The 19,143-nt window shown below is 45.2% G+C and overlaps 1 protein-coding gene and 1 long non-coding RNA gene across 4 annotated transcripts in view; both read right to left on the bottom strand.

The window, feature by feature from the left end:
- SMURF1 (SMAD specific E3 ubiquitin protein ligase 1) overlaps nucleotides 1-18,736 on the bottom strand; it is a 91,732-nt gene extending 72,996 nt beyond the window's left edge. For 2 of the 3 annotated variants that reach the window (XM_027526462.1, XM_027526463.1), the window contains exon 1: nucleotides 18,383-18,736. In XM_027526462.1, coding sequence (XP_027382263.1) covers nucleotides 18,383-18,437 — 55 coding nt within the window. In that variant the 5' untranslated portion in view covers nucleotides 18,438-18,736. The remainder of the gene's footprint in view (nucleotides 1-18,382) is intronic. The other variant, XM_027526461.1, reaches the window with a different exon arrangement.
- LOC113883123 lies at nucleotides 1,211-3,168 on the bottom strand. Its single transcript, XR_003508570.1, has 2 exons — nucleotides 1,792-3,168; nucleotides 1,211-1,551 (listed from the first exon to the last, which is right to left on the bottom strand). It is a non-coding gene; the product is annotated as an uncharacterized LOC113883123 (long non-coding RNA).
- Nucleotides 18,737-19,143: the final 407 nt, after the last annotated feature.

The raw sequence follows: 19,143 nt of genomic DNA on the forward strand, positions 1-19,143 counted from the left end.
AAATAAAGAGAATTCCCTAGTGGTCCGGTGACTAGGACTCTTGAGCGCCCAATGCAGGGGGCCCAAGTTATATCCTTGGTCACGGAACTAGATCCCGAATGCCGCGCTCAAGATGCCGCATGCCGCAACTCAGTGGTAAAGAATCTGCCTGCCAAAGCAGGAGACACAAGAGATGCGGGTTTGTCCCCTGGGTTGCGAAGATCCCCTGGAGTAGGAAATGGCAAACTGCTCCAGTACTTTTGTCTGGAAAATTACACGGACAGAGGAGCCTGGACCCTACAGTCCAATAAGGTCGCCAACAGTCGGACATGACTGAGTGATTAAGCAGCTGCCTGCTTCATCTAACAATCCCACACGCCAGCCCAGCCAAAATGGACCCAGCCAAAATCGATCAATCAATTGCGATCCCAACAGGACCTGCTCCCTGGGGGAAGGGAGAGCAGAAGCGGGAGGGAAGAGGAGGGGGAGGCGAGGCGGACAAAGTCTCCACTCTCAGTGCCACTGGGCATGTTTCTTTTCTCGTGTAACCTCAGCAGCTGCTTGATATTATTAGGCCACAATGAAAACAACTAGAAAGACCTGTTTTTAGTATTTTTGAAATGTCCTGGTCCTTACACTACTGAAAAGGCTGACAGTCACACTGACACTCCACATGCACCTTTTTTACACAATCACCATTTCACATCCTTTGTCTTGTGTCTGGACCACATTTCACTGTGTTTGGGTGCTGTTCAAACTCTCTCCCAGACCACACAATTATCTGTGCTAGCAAATTCTCTCCTAAACTTGGTTCCTGAGTTCACAGACAGATTACATAGAGCCACAGAACACTCCAGCTCAGAGCAACAGTCAGCTTCATTACACTGAACAGAATGTCAAGTTCTTTCCCAGAGAGACGGTGGTTGGGAGACCTGGTATGGTGGGCTATGTGGGCTGTCGGTAAGTTGTGTCTGACTCTTTGCAACCCCATGGACCTGCTGGCTCTCTGTCCATGGGATTGCCCAGGCAAAAAGACTGGAGTGGAGAATACTAGAGAATACATTTCCTCCCCCAGGGGATCTTCCCAACCCAGGGATCAAACCTGTGTCTCCTGCATTGCAGGCAGATTCTCTACCGCTGAGTCATTGGGTGAGCCTGTGGGGAGACCTAGGGGCCAAACCAAATGGAGAAGCAGCACAGGGTTAACTTATACCAAGAATGTGAGAGCGTCTGAAAGTCACCAAGGTTTTATTTTTTCTGTGGAAGCGTAACCACAGAGTAACATTTCAGTAATACATATGTGATAACAAGGCACAGTTGAATCTGATTTTTAGTAAATAATCAATAGGGGTATAGGCCAAGTAGGAAATAGCTAATACAAAAAAAAAAAATCTGAGGTTGGTTAAGAGACGGTGGAAATTTGGGGAGAACAAATATTCTCTTTCCTATTTGTATTGTTATGCATCGGTGTCAGGCTCACTTCCCTCTCCATGTAAGAAGCCTTAAAGTGCTCTCTCTCTGGGAAGGTCGGGTGAACCTGGGAGTTCCTCACAGAATGGCGTTTGAGGAAGGCTTTAATTCAGAGACAAAAAGGAAGAAACCAGATTTAGAAACCACACTGACATCAACTTAAAGTAAGATGCAAAGTTAACAAAGCAATTCAACTTTAGTCCATTTACAAAATTTTCAGTGAAGTCTCAGGCAAGGTAGCCCCTACTGTATGCTGCTTGGCGTCTGGTTACTTCATTTATTCCTGGCAACAGCCTTAGGAGATAGGTACTATTTCTGGCAACAACCTTAGGAGGTGGGTACCTTCTGCTGCTTAAAGATGAAATATCCGATTTGCTCAAGGTCACTGGTATGTAGTCAAACTGGGTTGCCGACTCCACTGCGCTCCACGGTCTCCAGGATGAGGACAAGACCAGAACTTCCCTGGTAAGTTTACTGAGAGGAGGAAACAGACCTCAGGGAAACTGCTTAGCCTAGCGTCTGTCTGGCAAGTAGTAAAAAGTCAATAATTGCCAGATACCTGATTATGATTACCTAGGTCACCCAGCTCCTGAGCAGCGAAGCTGGAACTGAAGCCCAGGTCAGCTGTGCTCCAAAACCCATACTCTGCACAGGGATGGCCCTGCATCCACTGCTCAAAGTTGCATATAAAGGGCTACAGGACAGGAGGGGCGCACCAATGAGTGATCTCCCAACACGGAAGCTCGGAAGCCGGCACGTGGCAGGCTCCCATTCTAGGGTATTTGGGGAGAGATCCCAAACTTTGGGAATGAAGGCTGCCAGCCCCAGCCTGTGTGATGTGGGGCAGAGTGAAGGGAAGGGAAACAGGGCAGGGCCTTCCACCACCGACTCTGCCTCCCACCAGATGCAATTCCCTCCCATGCATTTAGGAGTGATCTCTTTTGCACGAAAAAGGATTTTAAACCTGATTGTAAATAGGAGGAGGCCTGGTGTCCAAAAAACAAACACCTTTTTTTTAAAAAGCCACTACACAAACACCAGCCTATCAGCAAGACTGGAGAAGCCCCCTGAAGCTCCAATTACAACTTGTAAGACAATCTGAAATAAGCACACGGCTGGTTTATCCAACACAGGCTGGGTCTGGGGCTTGGGCTGGGGCAGAAGGGGACCTCCCGCTCTATATAATCATTCAGGGACCCAGGCTGATGGAGGCTCCCCCATGTGATACACAGTGCTGGGTGCTCCACGGCCGAGTGGGAGGCGCTTATAGCAGCAGCCCCAGGGTGGGCGAGATCACTGCTCCTCACGGTTGACCAGCCTGAACCAACCACGCGGTCCCACCTAACTGAAGGGCACAAGGACAGTCACTGAGCTGTTTGCACCACCGCAGAGGCAGCTCCGGAGTGCTGGGGGCGGTGGGGGCACGAAAGAAGTAAGAGCGCATGGAGTAGGCTATCCTCTGTGTTAACAGGAGGGAGAAAGGGAGAAAAGGGGACAGAAAACCTCTGCGAGACTACTACAGGAGAAACTAGTATTACCGTGGTAAAAACAGTTACGTCTCTGGAAACACAAACCAAAACTACAATGAGGTACCACCTCACACCAGTCAGAATGGCTGTCCTTACAGAGTCTACAAATACCAAATGCTCGAGAGGGGGTGGAGAAAAGGGAACCCTCCTACACTGGCGGTGGGAATGTAAGTTGGGATAGCCCCTGTGGAAAACAGTATGAAGCTTCCTCCGAAAACTAAAACTAGAGCTACCATATGATCCAGCCGTGCCACCCACCCCTGGGCATATGTCCAGACAAAAATATCATTCAAAAGACACATGCATCCCTGTGTCTATAACAGCACTGTTCACAACTGCCAAGACATGGAAATAACCTAGATGTCCATAGACAGATGAATGCGTAAAGAAGACATGATACATATATACAGTGAAATAGTACTCAGCCATAAAAAAGAACAAAGCAACACGGATGACCTAGAGATGATCATAGAAGTGAAGTACGTCAGAGACAAGTACTTTATGATATCCTTTATATGTGGGATATAGAATATGACACAATGAACCTATAGCTATGAAACAGAATCACCAACAGAGAACAGACTGGTGAGTGCCAAGAGGGAGGGGGCGGGTTATCAGCTGCGAACTATTACCTACGGGATGGACAACAAGCTTCCTGCTGTGCAGCACAGAAAAACATGTCCAATGTCCTGTGATAAACTATAATGGAAAAGAATATTAAAAAGGTACAAATAAATAAGCAGAATTTTTAATGTCACATTAAAACAAACAGCATTAAAAACCAATAAAAAATTCTAAAATATGTAAAACATTTTAAAAAATAGCTAACGTCTCTGAAGGCAAGCTGGTTGGCAAAGGACAGGGAGGAGGACAGGGCATTTTTAATGGGTACCCTTTTATATCACACACACGTGTAATCTATTTTAAAACTAAAATAATTTTTAGGCTGTGATTTATACACTTCAAATTAATAGGTTGTTTGGAGGGTGTTTTTTTCTGAATCAAGTCCAATCTATTCTAATATAAGAAACACCAAGTTCTTGACTCATACAGCCTGAAATTAAACACCTGGAGTAACACTGACATAATCACATCCCTTTGTAAAGCCTCGCTGAGAGATTTTGGACTGACTTCTCTCTGTTCCAAATATAAACATCACTACAATTGTAGGTGATGAGAAAAGTACTGAAGCCGATCAAATGTCTGCTCTTCGAAATAATTTGTCCTGTTATTTCAACTTCAGTACCATTTATTCTCTAAAAAAAATGTCCTTTTCTAAAATAAAAGTGTACTTCTGGCATTGTTAAGCTTAATCTTATGTAAAATCTCAAAAAAAAAAAAGAAAAAAAAAAAAAAAAACCAGCAAAGTCTCCTGGGTTCTCCCCAGAAGAGAAATGTTTCAGAATGCATTAAAATATGGTCTGCACTGAGACACAGCCTTTGACAAAATCATGATCAACATCCCTAAACAACGCTTAAATGCTTCATGGCCAGATGTGCCAGGGGCCTGCCTCCAGGCTTGTGACAAGGTAACCCAACAACACGTCTGCTCTGCTCACGCAGCTGTCAATAGAAGTAGAATCCTGCTGACATTCAGCTGATGAAGGAAGCCATAAATAATGCAATAAGTAAACACTTAGGTCAAGTCCCCGAAACCTCTTCCATCATTCATTTCAATTTTATATCAAAAACAGGCCTGAAAAAAAAAAACAAAAAAAAACAGGCGAATACTATCCCATTCTCAGCACTCTAAATACCAGAAAATTTCCAAGAGAAATAGCACTCTATCGAGTTATGTGATATCCTTATGGGTTTTCCTTCTAAATTTATGCTAAGCACATTACATAGCCACTTTTTTCTATACCAAGTTTGTACTTAAATAGCCTGTGACTATCTCTCAAGTTCTACAATATACTGTCCGCATTTATATTTTAGGGGAAAATCAACTGCCATGCATTTCTTTCAAATGGCAATACCACGCTTTCTAACAGCACGCGTTTGGGTGCATCAAAGGCACTTCCCTAAGTGGGCTTTCTGCCAACAACCTGTGCTTTTCTAAAAGGTTATGTGCACTATCATTTAACCTGCTGGGAGCCTCCAAATAGGTGTATTCAACTAATATTAATGAATTCCTGAAATGTATCTCAAGTTTCTTTCTCGATCAGTGAAGAAACGCAAAGAACCCAAGTTTGCGAAGCCTTTCATGGGTCTTACAGGATCCACTACTCAACGTACACAATGAATTAGTAATTATGAAATTGCCAATATTGCGACACATGAGGCCAAATCCAATATAAGTTCAGGACAAAAACACAAAGGAAAGGAAACTGCAGATCCCACTGTGTTATGTTTAAACTGAAGACAGATGGCATTAATTTGTGGGTATGCAAACAATTTCTAGGACTTTAGAGTCAGAGACAGCCATAATACCATGTATCACTGATGCTAAGACACATTTCTCCATATTTTAACATCTCTGAAATTGTCAAATGAATCACATTGCAGTGTAATTACTGATGTTTCTTTTTTATTGGTCCATAAAACAATGGTGTGACTTTCAACTCAGAGTCGCTGAAATATGACAATGTTAATATTAGCTAACAAGTATTGAACATTTACTGTATACCAGACATTGCATGTGGATTATTTTATTTAATACCCACGATACTCTGAAGTGGCTCCAATTATTTACCTCATTTTTATAGCTGGGAAAATTAAAGAGATGAGGTCACTTGTCTAAAGGCACAGGTTGGCTCCAGCCCAGCTCTTAAGCCTACCCTTCACCCCTGCCCACTGATTCCACGGAGGAAGAGACTGCTGGGGGTCTGAGAGAGCCAACTGTTCCTTGGGGCATGAGTTCAAGGCTCAGTCAAGCATCTTCTAAGCACTTTTTTTTTTTTTTAAGGAACATAGAAGTAAAAATATAGAGTTTCAAATATCAAGAACAGATATTATTTCATAGCCTTTACTTAAAGGAAGGGTTGGTAAGAGTTTGTTACGAGTTTGCATACCGAAACCAAAAATCCTGCATGCTACAACCAAGACCTGGTACAGCCAAATATTTTTAAAAAAATTTTTTAATTCTATTATGGCTAATGATTTAAGAATGTATTCCTTTACTCTGTAGCTAAATTGTGTTTAAATCAGTGTTGAAATAGCCCCAAATAAAACAACACTATACATCAACAATGAAATTTATTAGGGTGGTTGTTGTTCAGTCGCTAAGTCATGTCCAACTCTTTGCGACCCCACGGACTGCAGCACGCTAGACCTCTCTGTCCTCCACTATCTCTCGGAGTTTGCTCAAATTCATGCCCATTGAGTTGTTTGTTGGGGTAAGTTCACATAAAAAACTACCATTCCTAACACTTGGTAAAAATGTTTGGGACTTTTACAAAAACACATTTTTTAATTCACACTAGTACAAAGACAGTATTTTTTTTTCTTCAAAAGTTCTTTAAATAGTATCGTCTACTTATTTGTTGGCTGCCTTCCTCGTATTTATTTTCCAGTTCCCTCAAATGACCCTGTCATATATGTTGGGAGACTAATACCAGTACTAGATTCCAAGATGGACCCTAATCCCCATCACCCTAGCCAGTGGCTAGTTCAGAGATGGACACGTGGACCCAAAAAGGCCAATCAGACAAGAAGATTCAGCTCCAGGACTTCTACTCCAGGAAGAAGCCGTTGGGGAAGTGCTCTCTTAACATCTCTGCTGATTAAAGCTAGACGCAAACAGCCATGGGAGCTGCTGGTGGCCACCTCCTACCTTCCGAACGCAAGTGGAGGAGGCAGCCAAGAATGGTCTGAGGTCACAACACTGAGAAATGGGAAAATCAGGTCCTTGCCATGCTGCTGGAATGACTTTTGGACTTTTCAGTAAATTTACGAAAGAAAATTCTTTCTATTGAGCCAATTTAAGCTAGGTTTTCTGCTACTTCCATCTGAAAGCATTCTGTTTTTTTTAAACTAATAAAAAATTGGCATTAGGAAGTGTGGTATTGTAAATACAAGACAGAAGTAGAACTGTGAAATTGGTTGAAGAAAGGAAACAGGATAAAATTCAATGAATACCTTACGTCCTCAGCCTGAGCCTTTAGTCTTTACTCTCTAAGAAAGAAGTCAGATGTGCCCGCCAAGATGACAATACAAGGAGCATGACGGCACTTAATAGGAAGATTCAAGATAAGGAAAGGTTCTGACTCCTGCTCACAGTATTTTGTAAGGCTCCACGAGGAGATAAAATGAAAAGGGAGAAAAATATGCCTTTGCTAAGAGGCCCTTTCTGCTTCAAATTGCAATCCAAGGGGACCAATAGTGTGAAGAGAGGAAACAGGACAAAGAGAGGGGAACGGTACCCTGGGCAGGAGACAAGACTTCAGGGTAGGGTGGGCAAACGAGTCCTGACCCCCAGGACACCCTCAAACACGATCCTTCAAGATGTAACTGCAAAACACCCCCTAGGCAAGGGACAAATTAATGACTACTTCCATCCAACTACTTTTTTTCCAACAGCCCTGAGGGAGAAGCTGAGGAGATAACCGGGAAACCAAAGGTTACAAAGATGGGCCAAATTCTAGATTTGAGAGTATTTCAGGCTTTGGTTCAAACCTGTGGAACTGCCCAAAGTCCAGGGGCAGACTAGCTCTGGGGTGTCATATGGCCACAGACATCCTAAGCCTAGCCGACCACAGGCTGTGACTGCCCAGTTCCCAGCCCCAGTCTCTCACCCCGTGGCCTACAAGAAGCGGCCCACCCCAGCAAACACCACCTCCAAGAGGGGTGTCCTAAAGTGCCCTACTCACATGCGGCCATGGAACACGATCAACAAGAAGGTCATTAGCTCCCTCAACCAATGAATATGTGTGAACACCACTGTGAGCCAAGCCACCTTCAGTGGGACAACCGATGTAAACAAGACAGCAAGGCCGAAGGCTTCCTGTTGGCAATAGGCTCTCCAGCTCCACCACTGGCCACTCCTCAATCATTAGACCGAGGGAAGCTCCATGTCACCCTGACAAGGACAGCTGGCCACCTCACCAAGGCTCCTGGAACTGGAGCTGGAGGCAGTGAGCACAGAGGCAGGAGTGAAGGAGCTGCAGAAGTGAACGCAGCTTTCCCGTTTTTCTCCTTAGCCTCCCCCTCAGGGCAGTGGGAAATAAGCGGTTGGATGGAGGAATGGATGGAGCCAATTCTTTCCACCCTACTTGAGGATCTGCCCAAGTGAGAACTTTTTTCATGAATCCTTTAACATCACTGAAAGAGAGAAATAACTAACACTGCAGCTGGATGATTCTGGTTGTAAGTAACACTGAAATACAAAAGGGCAAGCTGCAGCTTTCCAAGCCAGAGCTGATGATGGCAGCTGGAACCAGGATGGGGTCAGTGGACAAGAAGAGAAGACACATTCCAGACAAAATGTGGTGACAGAAATGAGGACTTGAGGCTGAATTAGATACGACGAATGACAACAAGGCTTATTTTTCTTTTTTTTTTTTTGGTTTGGGCAACTGGGTAGATTCAATGAAGTGGGAATGACTGTAGAGAGCAAGGTTTCCTGGGAAGGGGATCAGAAAAGCTTAGTCTACTCGGCATGTTGTAGGGGAGAAGAATGTCATGTTTCCAACCTCGTATAGTTACAGAGAAAAAACTGCTACCTTATCTCCACCCAAAAAAACCTGTCTAATTCTGTGAGTGTCGATTATCCTCAGTGTAGCCTAAATTAAGTCAACATCCCATGAAGACATGCAGGCCTTCTCCTGCACATGATTATTGATTATTGCAAAGCGTGTGTGTGTGTTAGCTGCTCATTCGTGCCAACTCTTTGCCAGGCTTCAGGCTACATGTCCATGGAATTCTCCAGGCAAGAATACTGGAGGGGGTTGCCATTCCTTTCTTCAAGAGATCTCTTTCTGACCCAGGGATCAAACCTGGGTCTCCTGCATTGCAGGTAGATTCTTTACCATCTAAGCCACCAGGGAATGCGTCTATTATAGCTGCTTCTGAGAATTTTTCTATCAGCCCATGAAATGATTAAATTAAATGTGTTTTTAAAGAATAAGACAAATTTCATGATTTTTTTTTTAACCTAGAAACAAAAACACAATTAAAAACAAAAATCAAAAAAAGCTTCTTGCGGCTGGCTTGCATCTTGCCTTAAGTGAGGAAATGCTTATGAGAACTCTGGAAACTATGAGACGCCGTACAGATATAATTACTATTAGTATTATTCATATGGACAAACTCTCATCAAGCAATTCTCAAACCTATGATCTGTAGGTAATATATGTAGAAATACAATACGGTAAAACTTAAGGTTTTTATCCTAAAGCTCTAAGAGAACAAAAAAGCAACAAATTACATGTGGTGATGACTTTTTCTCCATTTACAGAGTCAGCTATCAATATTTCTTTTTTAGGTACCACTAACATTAATAAACAGGCCTTTTTAGAGGTTCAAAATAAATTTATTGATTAGAGATATGTGGGAAAAATACCAAATTTACCAAATTATTACAGCTGGTTTATGCAAGTTAGCATTTTTACCGCACTTCAGGGAGGAGGTTATTTTACAAGAATAGGTCAGTGATAACCCCAAACGACATTCCAAATAAGTGATATGAACCAACACTGTTATTCAGAATCGAGACTCCAGTCTTTCAAAGGACTCTCTATAAAAAAGTAGGTCTAAGGAGGATTAGATTCCTGAATCTGCAAAGAATCATTTGGGCTGGAATAGGTTTTTAATATTATGCTAGAACAAGGGCTTTTGAGCTTCTGCTTTTTTTTTTTTTTTTTGGTTTTGGGTTTTTTGGGGGACTGGGGGACGGGTTCTTAGTATCAGAATGAACATATTCTCTGAGGGAAAAAATCTATTCAGACTTACAAAGAACGCAATGCATTTTACTCTCTGGGACCCAGGAATCTTCCTAGTAGTGAAATACACATGACGTGGATATACACCCTTAGATGCTACTTCAGCCCTTTAACGTGCATTTGGCACAATTACTTTGAATGTCCAAAACACCCATATTTGAAATAATTACTATTAGCAGTTAATGTACTAGTTGCTCTAAAAAATCTTTGCTTAAGAGTTATAGATTCTTTTGTTGTTTGTTTTTACCATTTTTAATTGTTGAAAAGCAATATATGCTCAAAGCGGGGACAAGAACTGGGCGGGGAGGAGATGAAATAGTAAAAGAAACACAGTGAAACCAAGTCTCTGTCTTTCCCGCTCTGATCTGTACCCTCAAGTCCCAGTTTGCGTCCCCAGCGGTCATCACAATCAGTATTTCAACAGGACTCTTCCAGTGATGTCTATACACATACACCATAAATTGCCATTTTGTTTTATTTATTACTCAAACAGTATATACGATTTCCACTCTTCTGAATCATGCTTCCCCCTCTCCCCACTCAATAACAGACCTTGGAAAATATTCCATCTCAGAATATAAACACTAGCTTATTCTTTTAAACAGCTATGTATCCCTGGGGATATGTCATCATTTATTTAGTTTTCTATTAATGCAGATTTAAATTGTTTCTAGCTTTTATAATTTTAAGCAATGCTGTAACAATTTTGCACATAGGCTTTACATAAATGTGTGATTATAATATCTGTAAGAAAAATTCCTAAGTGCAAAATTGTCAGGTCCAAGGGTATATACATTCATTGCATGTGCTCAGTCACTTCAGTCAAATCCGACTCTTTGGGACCCCATGGACTGTAGCTCACCAGACTCCTCTGTCCATGGGGTTTTCCAGGCAAGAATACTGGAGTGGGTTGCCAAGCCCTCCTCCCCCTGGAGGAGGGATCGAATCCACGTCTCCTGAGTCTCCTGCATCGCAAATGGATTCTTTACCTCTGAACCACCAGAGAAGCCATACTTTTCTTATCCAATATCAAGCTGCCCTTCCTACTCGATTGTACCAATTTATATTCTCGACCACAGTGTAAAACAGTTTCTGCTTTTCCACACCTTTGTCATCATGACATGCTGTTAAACTCTGGTCACTGCCCATCTGCTAGACAGAAAACTGTTTCCCCCTTAGTTTGAATCCGTAAATGTTGTTTGGCATGAACAGGACTGCATGTTTTTTCACATGTTTGAAATCCATTTTCATCCTTTTCTGTGAATTGTCCACATCCTTTGCCAAATAGGTCACTGGCCTTTTTCTAATTGATTTTAAAAGCTCTTTATAAGCAAGCTAGACTTTCATAACACACAGACTACCAAGTGTTTTTCCTAGCCTGTCGATTTTTATCCATTTTATTTTCCATGGAAAAATTTTCTATCCAACTACTAAAGTTTTGCTTGTAACTGTTTTTCAGCTGATTCTTTTGGACTTCCAAAGATATAAAATCATAAGCACCTGCAAACAGGGATTTTGCTTTCTGATGTCTTTCTCTAGCTGACAACTGTGACAGTGTGCGTCCCTGCATTGGTCCTGATTTTGACGGGAATGCTTCCAAGGTTTCACAATTTAAAATGATGCTGTGATATCACTTGGCTTAGGATACTGTTTCTCTAAGGAATTTTCTGAATGCATAGAGAATTTAGCAGTTCATTCTTGAGCATAATTTTTCCATGTTTATCTGTAGATTCCATAATTTTCTTCAGTACATTATTAGCTTGAGCACTTACATGATCATTTAAGCACAAGAAATAACAGGAATCTATGACTTTGTATTTACACTGTGCTCCTCTAGGAATAATTCACAACTGCTCATCCAAATATTGAATGCATATCAAGTCGTTGCCTGACAGAAAAAGGCAGGTACCTCCATTACCGACTGGAAAACTGAGTCACAAATGGATGATAATTCCACCACCCCTTTCTTCACCGCGGCACTTCTGTGAGTTAGAAAGAAAAGTCGGACCCGCCAGTCAGGTATTTAAGTCACAAGGAAGCACCAAGGCCTTTAGAGAATTTAGCGGATGCCCGACAACACGAAGAAAGCAAACCAGGCTGCTGTCTGCAAGCCCCGCTTCACAACATGCTCTTCCAGACTCCCTGCAAGCAACCTTCAAGTTGGAGTCAGGAGCCTAAAACATCTGAAATGCATCACCCGGCAGCGAGCATAACAGGTCCGAGTTCTGTGATACACGACGCTGCCAACATTCCTCAGCCAATTAGAATTCCTTTCAGCTGCAATGGAGGTGAACACAGCTGGAATTACAGAGTGGGGCCATCACCAGACGCACTGATTGTACATTATTTAAGCCTTGTTTTAAAACAATAAGAGGATTTTTTTCCCCTTTAATCTAGAAATATGGAAACAACATTTCCCTCAGTTTAAGTATCTAAATGGATTCAATTTCATCTATAGACACAACAGGAATTCTAACATTTTAAAAAGAAGACATGCCTGATCCACAAGGCTATGAGCTTTTTTTTAATTCTTCCACAAGAGAGAGTTCGGCAGCTCTTAACTAGAATGGCCTTAGGGACTACGGGCAGCTAGATGTGGCTGACAACAAGACAATTTAAGTGAGGGGCTTTTTCTCAATAAAATTCATTGACAAAACAAGCAAACTAGTCATTTAGGTTGTTCAGTGACAAAAAAAAAAACAAAACACAACAAACCCACATATTTTTTACATGTTTTTTGTTTAAAGACATTTAACCACTGAAATGGTTCTGAAGTAACAAAAACATTGATTTGAGAATCCTAAAAGTTAGGGTTTCTCACCCAGAAAATCAGAGCATGGTATGAACACCCAATTATTTCATCCATCTCAGAAGGTTTTTTGAACTTCCTTTTTGCTCTTAGCGCTCAAGAAAATGCACAATTCAGCTATTTTAACTTCTAACCAGTGCCCACAAGCATGTTACAAAACAGCCAGGCTAGTGAACTGGATCAGTGAGCTGATGTTGAAATACTAAGGGGCAGTGTTTCTTTTTTTAATTCATTAGGAAATACTTCTTCACAAGTGACTCAGTCCTCAGGACCTCCCCCTCACCCAATGTTCCACATTAGAACCAGCCAATGTGACCGAACATAGAAAAGGAAAATTTGGAGAAGAGAAAGAAAAACTGAAGTTCAGACACGACTTTCATGGTTGCAAAAAATAGGAGTTCTGAACAGACAAAGAAATAGGCTTGAAGTAAAAAATTGTAGTTTGATAAATCACAACTACAATCAAAATACAGAGAGAAGCAGGGCATATGGACAGGTCCATTTCTCAAGGCACTCAGGTGGTCAAAGTTTTGTTTTTTTTTTAATGGATTTGAGGGAAAAGATTTTTCTTAACACAGCATGGATATAACCAAATCAAAAATAAAGTCAATACGAGAACATGTATTTGGCAGAAGGTGAGTCCTTCTAAAGTGTAACTGCAGTTTAAGTTTTGAATAAGCATTTGATCTAAGCCCACCACTCATCCTTAGTAATTCAATTCAAAAAAGTGCTTTGACTGTACCTTCATGAACCGGAGACACTGTTAGGTAAACTCAGGTGGAGGGTGAATACTGATGACTTAGTCCCTCATCACAGTTTCGGCTGATTAAAACAAGAGTTCTGCCTGCCTTACGTAAATACAAACTGACACAGGCGACGTCTTCAGATTGCTTCATCTTTAAGAAAAACAACTATTTCGAACCACTCAGGTCACCTGTGGTTGATCAGTTAAGGTTATTAACAGCTAATGACTACAGCTGCTTTTCTCCAAGCTGGATCATCCAAGATACCAAAAAAGTCAGCCTTACACTACACATGCTACGCTTCTACATCCATAGGCTATCAAGGAAGCTCTCTTTCCCCTTCTCTACTTGGAATTAGAATTTTTCTCCCTTTCCAGTACACAGTCACGCTCTGAAAGATATAAAAACACGAGGAGATCTGAGAGTGTTTCAAGGCATAAAAGCACCCTAAAAAATAAAAGTTTGGGCATTTGTTTTTTTAACTAACTGGGCTTTCCAGGTGGCACAGTGGTAAAGACTCTGCCTGCCAATGCAGGAGACACAGAAGACTCGGATTCAATCCCTGGGTGGGGAAGATCCCCAGGAGTAGGACATGGCAACCCACTCCAGTATTCGTGCCTGGAAAATTTCATGGACAGAGGAGCTTGGAGGCCTACAGTCCATGGGCTCAAAAAAAGTCAGACACAACTGAGTGCACACACACCACATTTTAACTCACAAGATAACGGTAGAATAAAACAATTTGTTTGAAGGGCACTGTGGAATGGAGAAGGCACTGGCACCCCACTCCAGTACTCTTGCCTGGAAAATCCCATGGATGGAGGAGTCTAGTAGGCTGCAGTCCATGGGGTCGCTAAGAGTCGTGTCACTTTCCCTTTTCACTTTCATGCATTGGAGAAGGAAATGGCAACCCACTCCAGTGTTCTTGCCTGGAGAATCCCAGGGATGGGGGAGCCTGGTGGGCTGCGGTCTATGGGTCACACAGAGTCAGACACGACTGAAGCGACTTAGCAGCAGCAGCAGCAGCAGCAGCAGCAGCGGAACCCTGAGAACTCAAAATTTCCATTCTTTTACCAAAGTGGCCTAAATATCGTATCTGGGATTCATTTGTGTACCATGTAAGAACAAAGTTCTTGCAAATTCTACTTGAATTTAAGATAAAAAGTGTTTCCAAAGTATTTGATTTGTCAGAGGACTCTAAACTATCTACAAAATAAAGCTCTTCAACCAAGACCACTCAATTTTGAACATATTATGCTCCAAGCCTACTGAAACCATTAAAGAATGATTTTCCTGTTAAGATATCACAAAGACACTCATTAAAATCATATTCTTTTCAATATAAAGACTTACATGTTCTACTAGTTTGGGCCTGCTTTCCAAAGCAGGTCAACCTGCGACACAATAGTTTTCAAAAACAAAAAGTGTTCCAGAGAAAGGGGGGGCGGAAATCATAAATGTAACCATTACACAAAAGTAATGCTTGGCATAAATCAAACAGAGGTGCTGGGTTTTAACATAAATTCTAAATATCAGGACTGAGATTTAACAAAAGCAAGTATAAGCAAACAGTAATTTGGAACAAGTAGACAGTCACACTGATACATCCTCAAGAAGGAAAAGAAGACTACTATGGGATTGAAATCTTATTTTATATATTAGGAAACAGAGAACCCAGAAAGGTTAAATGATTTGCTCCATATCATAGTTAATGGTAATCTTACCAGAATCGAGTCTTCTAATTCTAAACCCAATGTTCTACTCAACCACCATATATAACTGTGGACCCCGAAGTTCTAAACGCTCTTTTATAATCCAATTCTTTATGTTTTTCATTTTACTGTGCCCTGTGTGGTATTCCCTGACTGGTTAGAATAACCCTCATTCTAAAAACAAAATCACTTTTTTCAAATATCACACAGGGAAATAAATTCTGAAACAGGTAACAAAAGTACACACCTCTTGAAAGATGGTTTCCCAAGTTTCCAGAAGAGATTTTAACCTCCCCTCGACAAGTTCAAAGATGGGGCCAGAAACCTACCCTCCCACTGCCAACAAGATAGCTCATTCCTACGTACATTATGTAGTTTCCACATAATTTACGTAGTTTCCAGGTAAATTAACATTCATCAGACTACTGGCATCATGTGCATCTGCAATCAACACTAAATTCTCAACCTCTCTGCAGGGAGGACCACAGAGTCCCTCAGATCAGGAATAACATCAGCAGGGGGAAAGGCAAAAGTCGTTTTGGAAAGAACATTCATAACTTGATGCTTCAATAGCAAACATGTCCAAAAACTCTGACGCATGTCTGCATCTGCGACATCTAAATTCCTGAAAACTGGCTGCCCTGGTGGCTCCGCGGCCCTAGCCCATGTGCCCTAGAACCCTTCCTCCTGGGCTAGAAGAGAAGCCACAGCAATGAGAAGCCAGCACACGGTCAGAACTAGAGAAAAGCCTGCCCAGCAACTAGGACCCAGCGCAGCCGAAAACTAAATAAAAATTATAAATTCCTGAGACCAAAAATAATTTGGGAAGAAACAACCCCCACTCCAGGCGGAAAAGGCTCAGGTCCAGACCTGCTAACTAGGCTTGATTAATAATACACACCTGACACAAAGTTGTAATTAAAACCTAGTCCTTCTAAAACATTAATCACACTTTTATCTAACTCACAAAATCAGTTACTTCTGCTCTTAACAAGAAACCTGAAACCAATCTCATGTCAATTATAGATTACACTGCAAATGAGAACCAAATGAAAGGTGTCAGTCATTAAAGTTTTACAAGTATTACAAAGTAAAAACCGTGGCTTTTATGTAACCGTAAAACAATGTATATACTTACATCTACACAGTGAGAGTTTCCTACCAGCCCTGGGATAAAGAATTCTATTTCTCCAGAAACAAAAATCCCTGGGACATATTTGCTATTGACAAAACCAGGGTCTGGATTTGGGTTCAAATAATTATGATCTGATTGTGTTATCTAATCATAACGTGATCTGACATCGTTCTACAAAAAAACTGTCTCCCTTTCCTTGAAACAAAAAATGGATCATGGAACAACTAAGAACTCTCAGAGGAAATTTTAGTTTGAAAAAAATCACTCTCTGTTGTTTCCAGGGATTTCACCAATAATTGAGGGCCATCCCAAATGCTCATTCTCTTTTTTAAAGAATCTGACCCGACCGACTTTGAAGTCATCATCAGACCTGTCACTGAACAGAAAAATCCAGGGGAAAACCCCTAACAGGGATTAGCCTGAACTTTATATTTCCTTTCCAGAGCTGGAAATATTTGCGTTTGGAAAGTCCCCCAGCAGAACCGTATTTGCAACACTACAATCCAGCCTCAGGTGTGAATTTAAACCGGGAGACGGGGCAGTAGTAGTGGGGAGAGCGAGGAAAAGACAGAAGCGGGTGCACACTGGTCCAGGATCTCTGGAGCCCGCCAGCCAGGGGCACGGCCGGCAGACACGACTGGCAGCTACACACACCAGAACCACCACGTCGCAGTCGGAGAACAGAGCTTCGAGCTCACCCTTGAAGGTGGCACTACAGAGCCACCTAGGAGACACGGGCATTTCATTGAAGACTCAATGAGAGTGAATCAAGAAGCCTGCGCTAATGCAGCTGCCAAAGCCTCCAGAGTGTGCGTGTGCGTGCGTACGTGTGTGTGTGTGTGTGTGTGTGTGTGTGCGTGCGTGCGCGCGTGCGCGCGTGCGTGTGTTGCGGTGGGGGGGTGAGGTGGGTGGGACAGGGGTGACGGTAACGCAAAGAACTGAAGCAGCAGAGTCAAGAGAAGATAGTGGCCTGGCCTGAGAGAGAGGAAGTGGCTCAGACTGAAGAGGTCTGGACCAGAGGGGAAGTGAGGGGACCGGGACCGGCAGAAGCTACGAGACTGGATTGAGGAATTAGAGGCTGAAGGAAAGGGTGGAGGCCGCCAGACAGAGGCAAGGGGGCGGGGCTGGGAGATAAGCGAGGGAGGGACAAGGTAGAAAACGGGTGCGGGATTGGGGGCGGGGCGGTGGGTTGGAAAAACCAGCTAGGGGGCGGGGCTCAAGAGAAAGGGGCGGGGCGCGGAGGGGAGAAGCAAGGGGGCAAGTGGAGGGGGGCGGGGGGAGAGAGGAAGAACACGGATGGGGGAAGGGGCAGAAATAGGTGGGAGGGGGGGGGGGTACTAGGAGGGAGAAGCCAGAGGGTAGATGGGGGCGGGGAGAGACAGGGAAACGCCAGAGGATGGGAAAAGCTGGCGAGAAGAGAGGGGCGGGACCGAGAAGGAAAAAGACAGGGGGCAGGTGAGGAGGGAGGGAAGAAATCGAGGGGGACGAAGGGGGTGAGGGGCGGGCCAGGAGGGGAGAAGCGAGGGCCAAGGGGGCGAGAGGAGCGAGGAGGCTGGGGGGGTACGGAAAGGGTCCAAGAGGGGAGAAGTGAGGGGGAGAGGAGAGTGGGGAGGATGAGTGGGGGACGGAAGGCGTCCAGGAAGGTAAAGTGAGGGGCAAGGGGGCGAGGAGTATGGAGGGGGGAGAAAAACGGAGGGGCAAGGAGGAGAGGGGAACGTGGAGGATGGAGTAGGGGGGACGGAGGGGGTCCGGGAGGGGAGACGAGAGGGGGCGGGGCCGGGAGGGGGGAGCGAGAGGCCCGAGTAGGGAGAGAGAAGGATGGAGGGAGTGAGACCGAGGGAGGCCAGGAGGGGAGACGCGAGGGGGCGGGTCGTGGGGGGAAGCAGGGAAGCAGGGAAGCCGGGGGGCGGGTGGGGGCGAGAAGCGAGGGGGCGGGGCCGGAGGCGGGGGCGGGGCCGGGAGGGAGCCGCGAGGGGCGCCAGCTGAGGGGGGCGAGCCGGTCCCGGGACGGCGGCCGGCGAGGGGGAGGGCCGCCTCCCCGGGGCGCCCTGCGGGAAATTCCGGGGCTGCCGGAGGGGCAGTGCGGACTACGAGCGGGCGCCGGCGGGGGCCTCCTGCCGGCCGTACCTGTCAGACGGATCTTGATGCTGGAGCCGTTCCTCCGCGTCCCGGGGTTCGACATCTCCCGCCAACGATCGGGCAGCCGCGGATCCAGCGCCGCCGCCGCCCCCCGGCCCGGCCCGGCCCGGCCCCGCCGCCGCCGCCGCCTCAAGGTTACGGCTCCGGGCTGGGCGCCGGGGTCCGAGCCGGGACACAAACTCCGCGGCCCAGGCGTCTGGGCGGCCGGCAGATGGTCAAGCCTGGGGATCGGCGCTCGACCCGGCGCCCCCGACCCTCGCTCGCTCTCAGCCGAGCCCAGTCCGGAGCCGCCGCCGCTACCGCCGCCGCCACCACCTCAGAGCCGGACGCCCGCCGCCCTCGCCGCTTCCGCCGCCGCCGCCTCCCGGAGCCGCGCGCGCGCCCGCCGCCGTGCCGGCCCGGCCCTGCGCGCGCCCGCGCCGTGCGGCCCCGCGCCTGCGTGCGTGCGTGCGCGCGCCCGCGGGGACGGCGAGGCGGGGCTCGGAGCGCGGCCGCGTCGCCGGCCCAGCCCCCGGGCGCGCGGGCTCCCAAAGCCGGTGGTTGGGGCGTCCCGCACCCGGGCGGAGGAGGGGGATCGGAGGCTTTCGGGACCCGGCACGACGTGCAGAGCCTCGGCGGCCGGGAGCGAGCGCCGGGCACGCCCCATGGCGGGCGGGACGGCGAGGCCCGCGTGCGGTCGTTCTCGTTCTCCGCCACATTCTCCCACGGAGTCGGTTTGCAGATGTGGACGTTGAGGTTCAGAGAACGGC

Source organism: Bos indicus x Bos taurus, chromosome 25, assembly GCF_003369695.1.
Source record: "Bos indicus x Bos taurus breed Angus x Brahman F1 hybrid chromosome 25, Bos_hybrid_MaternalHap_v2.0, whole genome shotgun sequence".
Taxonomy (NCBI): domain Eukaryota; kingdom Metazoa; phylum Chordata; class Mammalia; order Artiodactyla; family Bovidae; genus Bos; species Bos indicus x Bos taurus.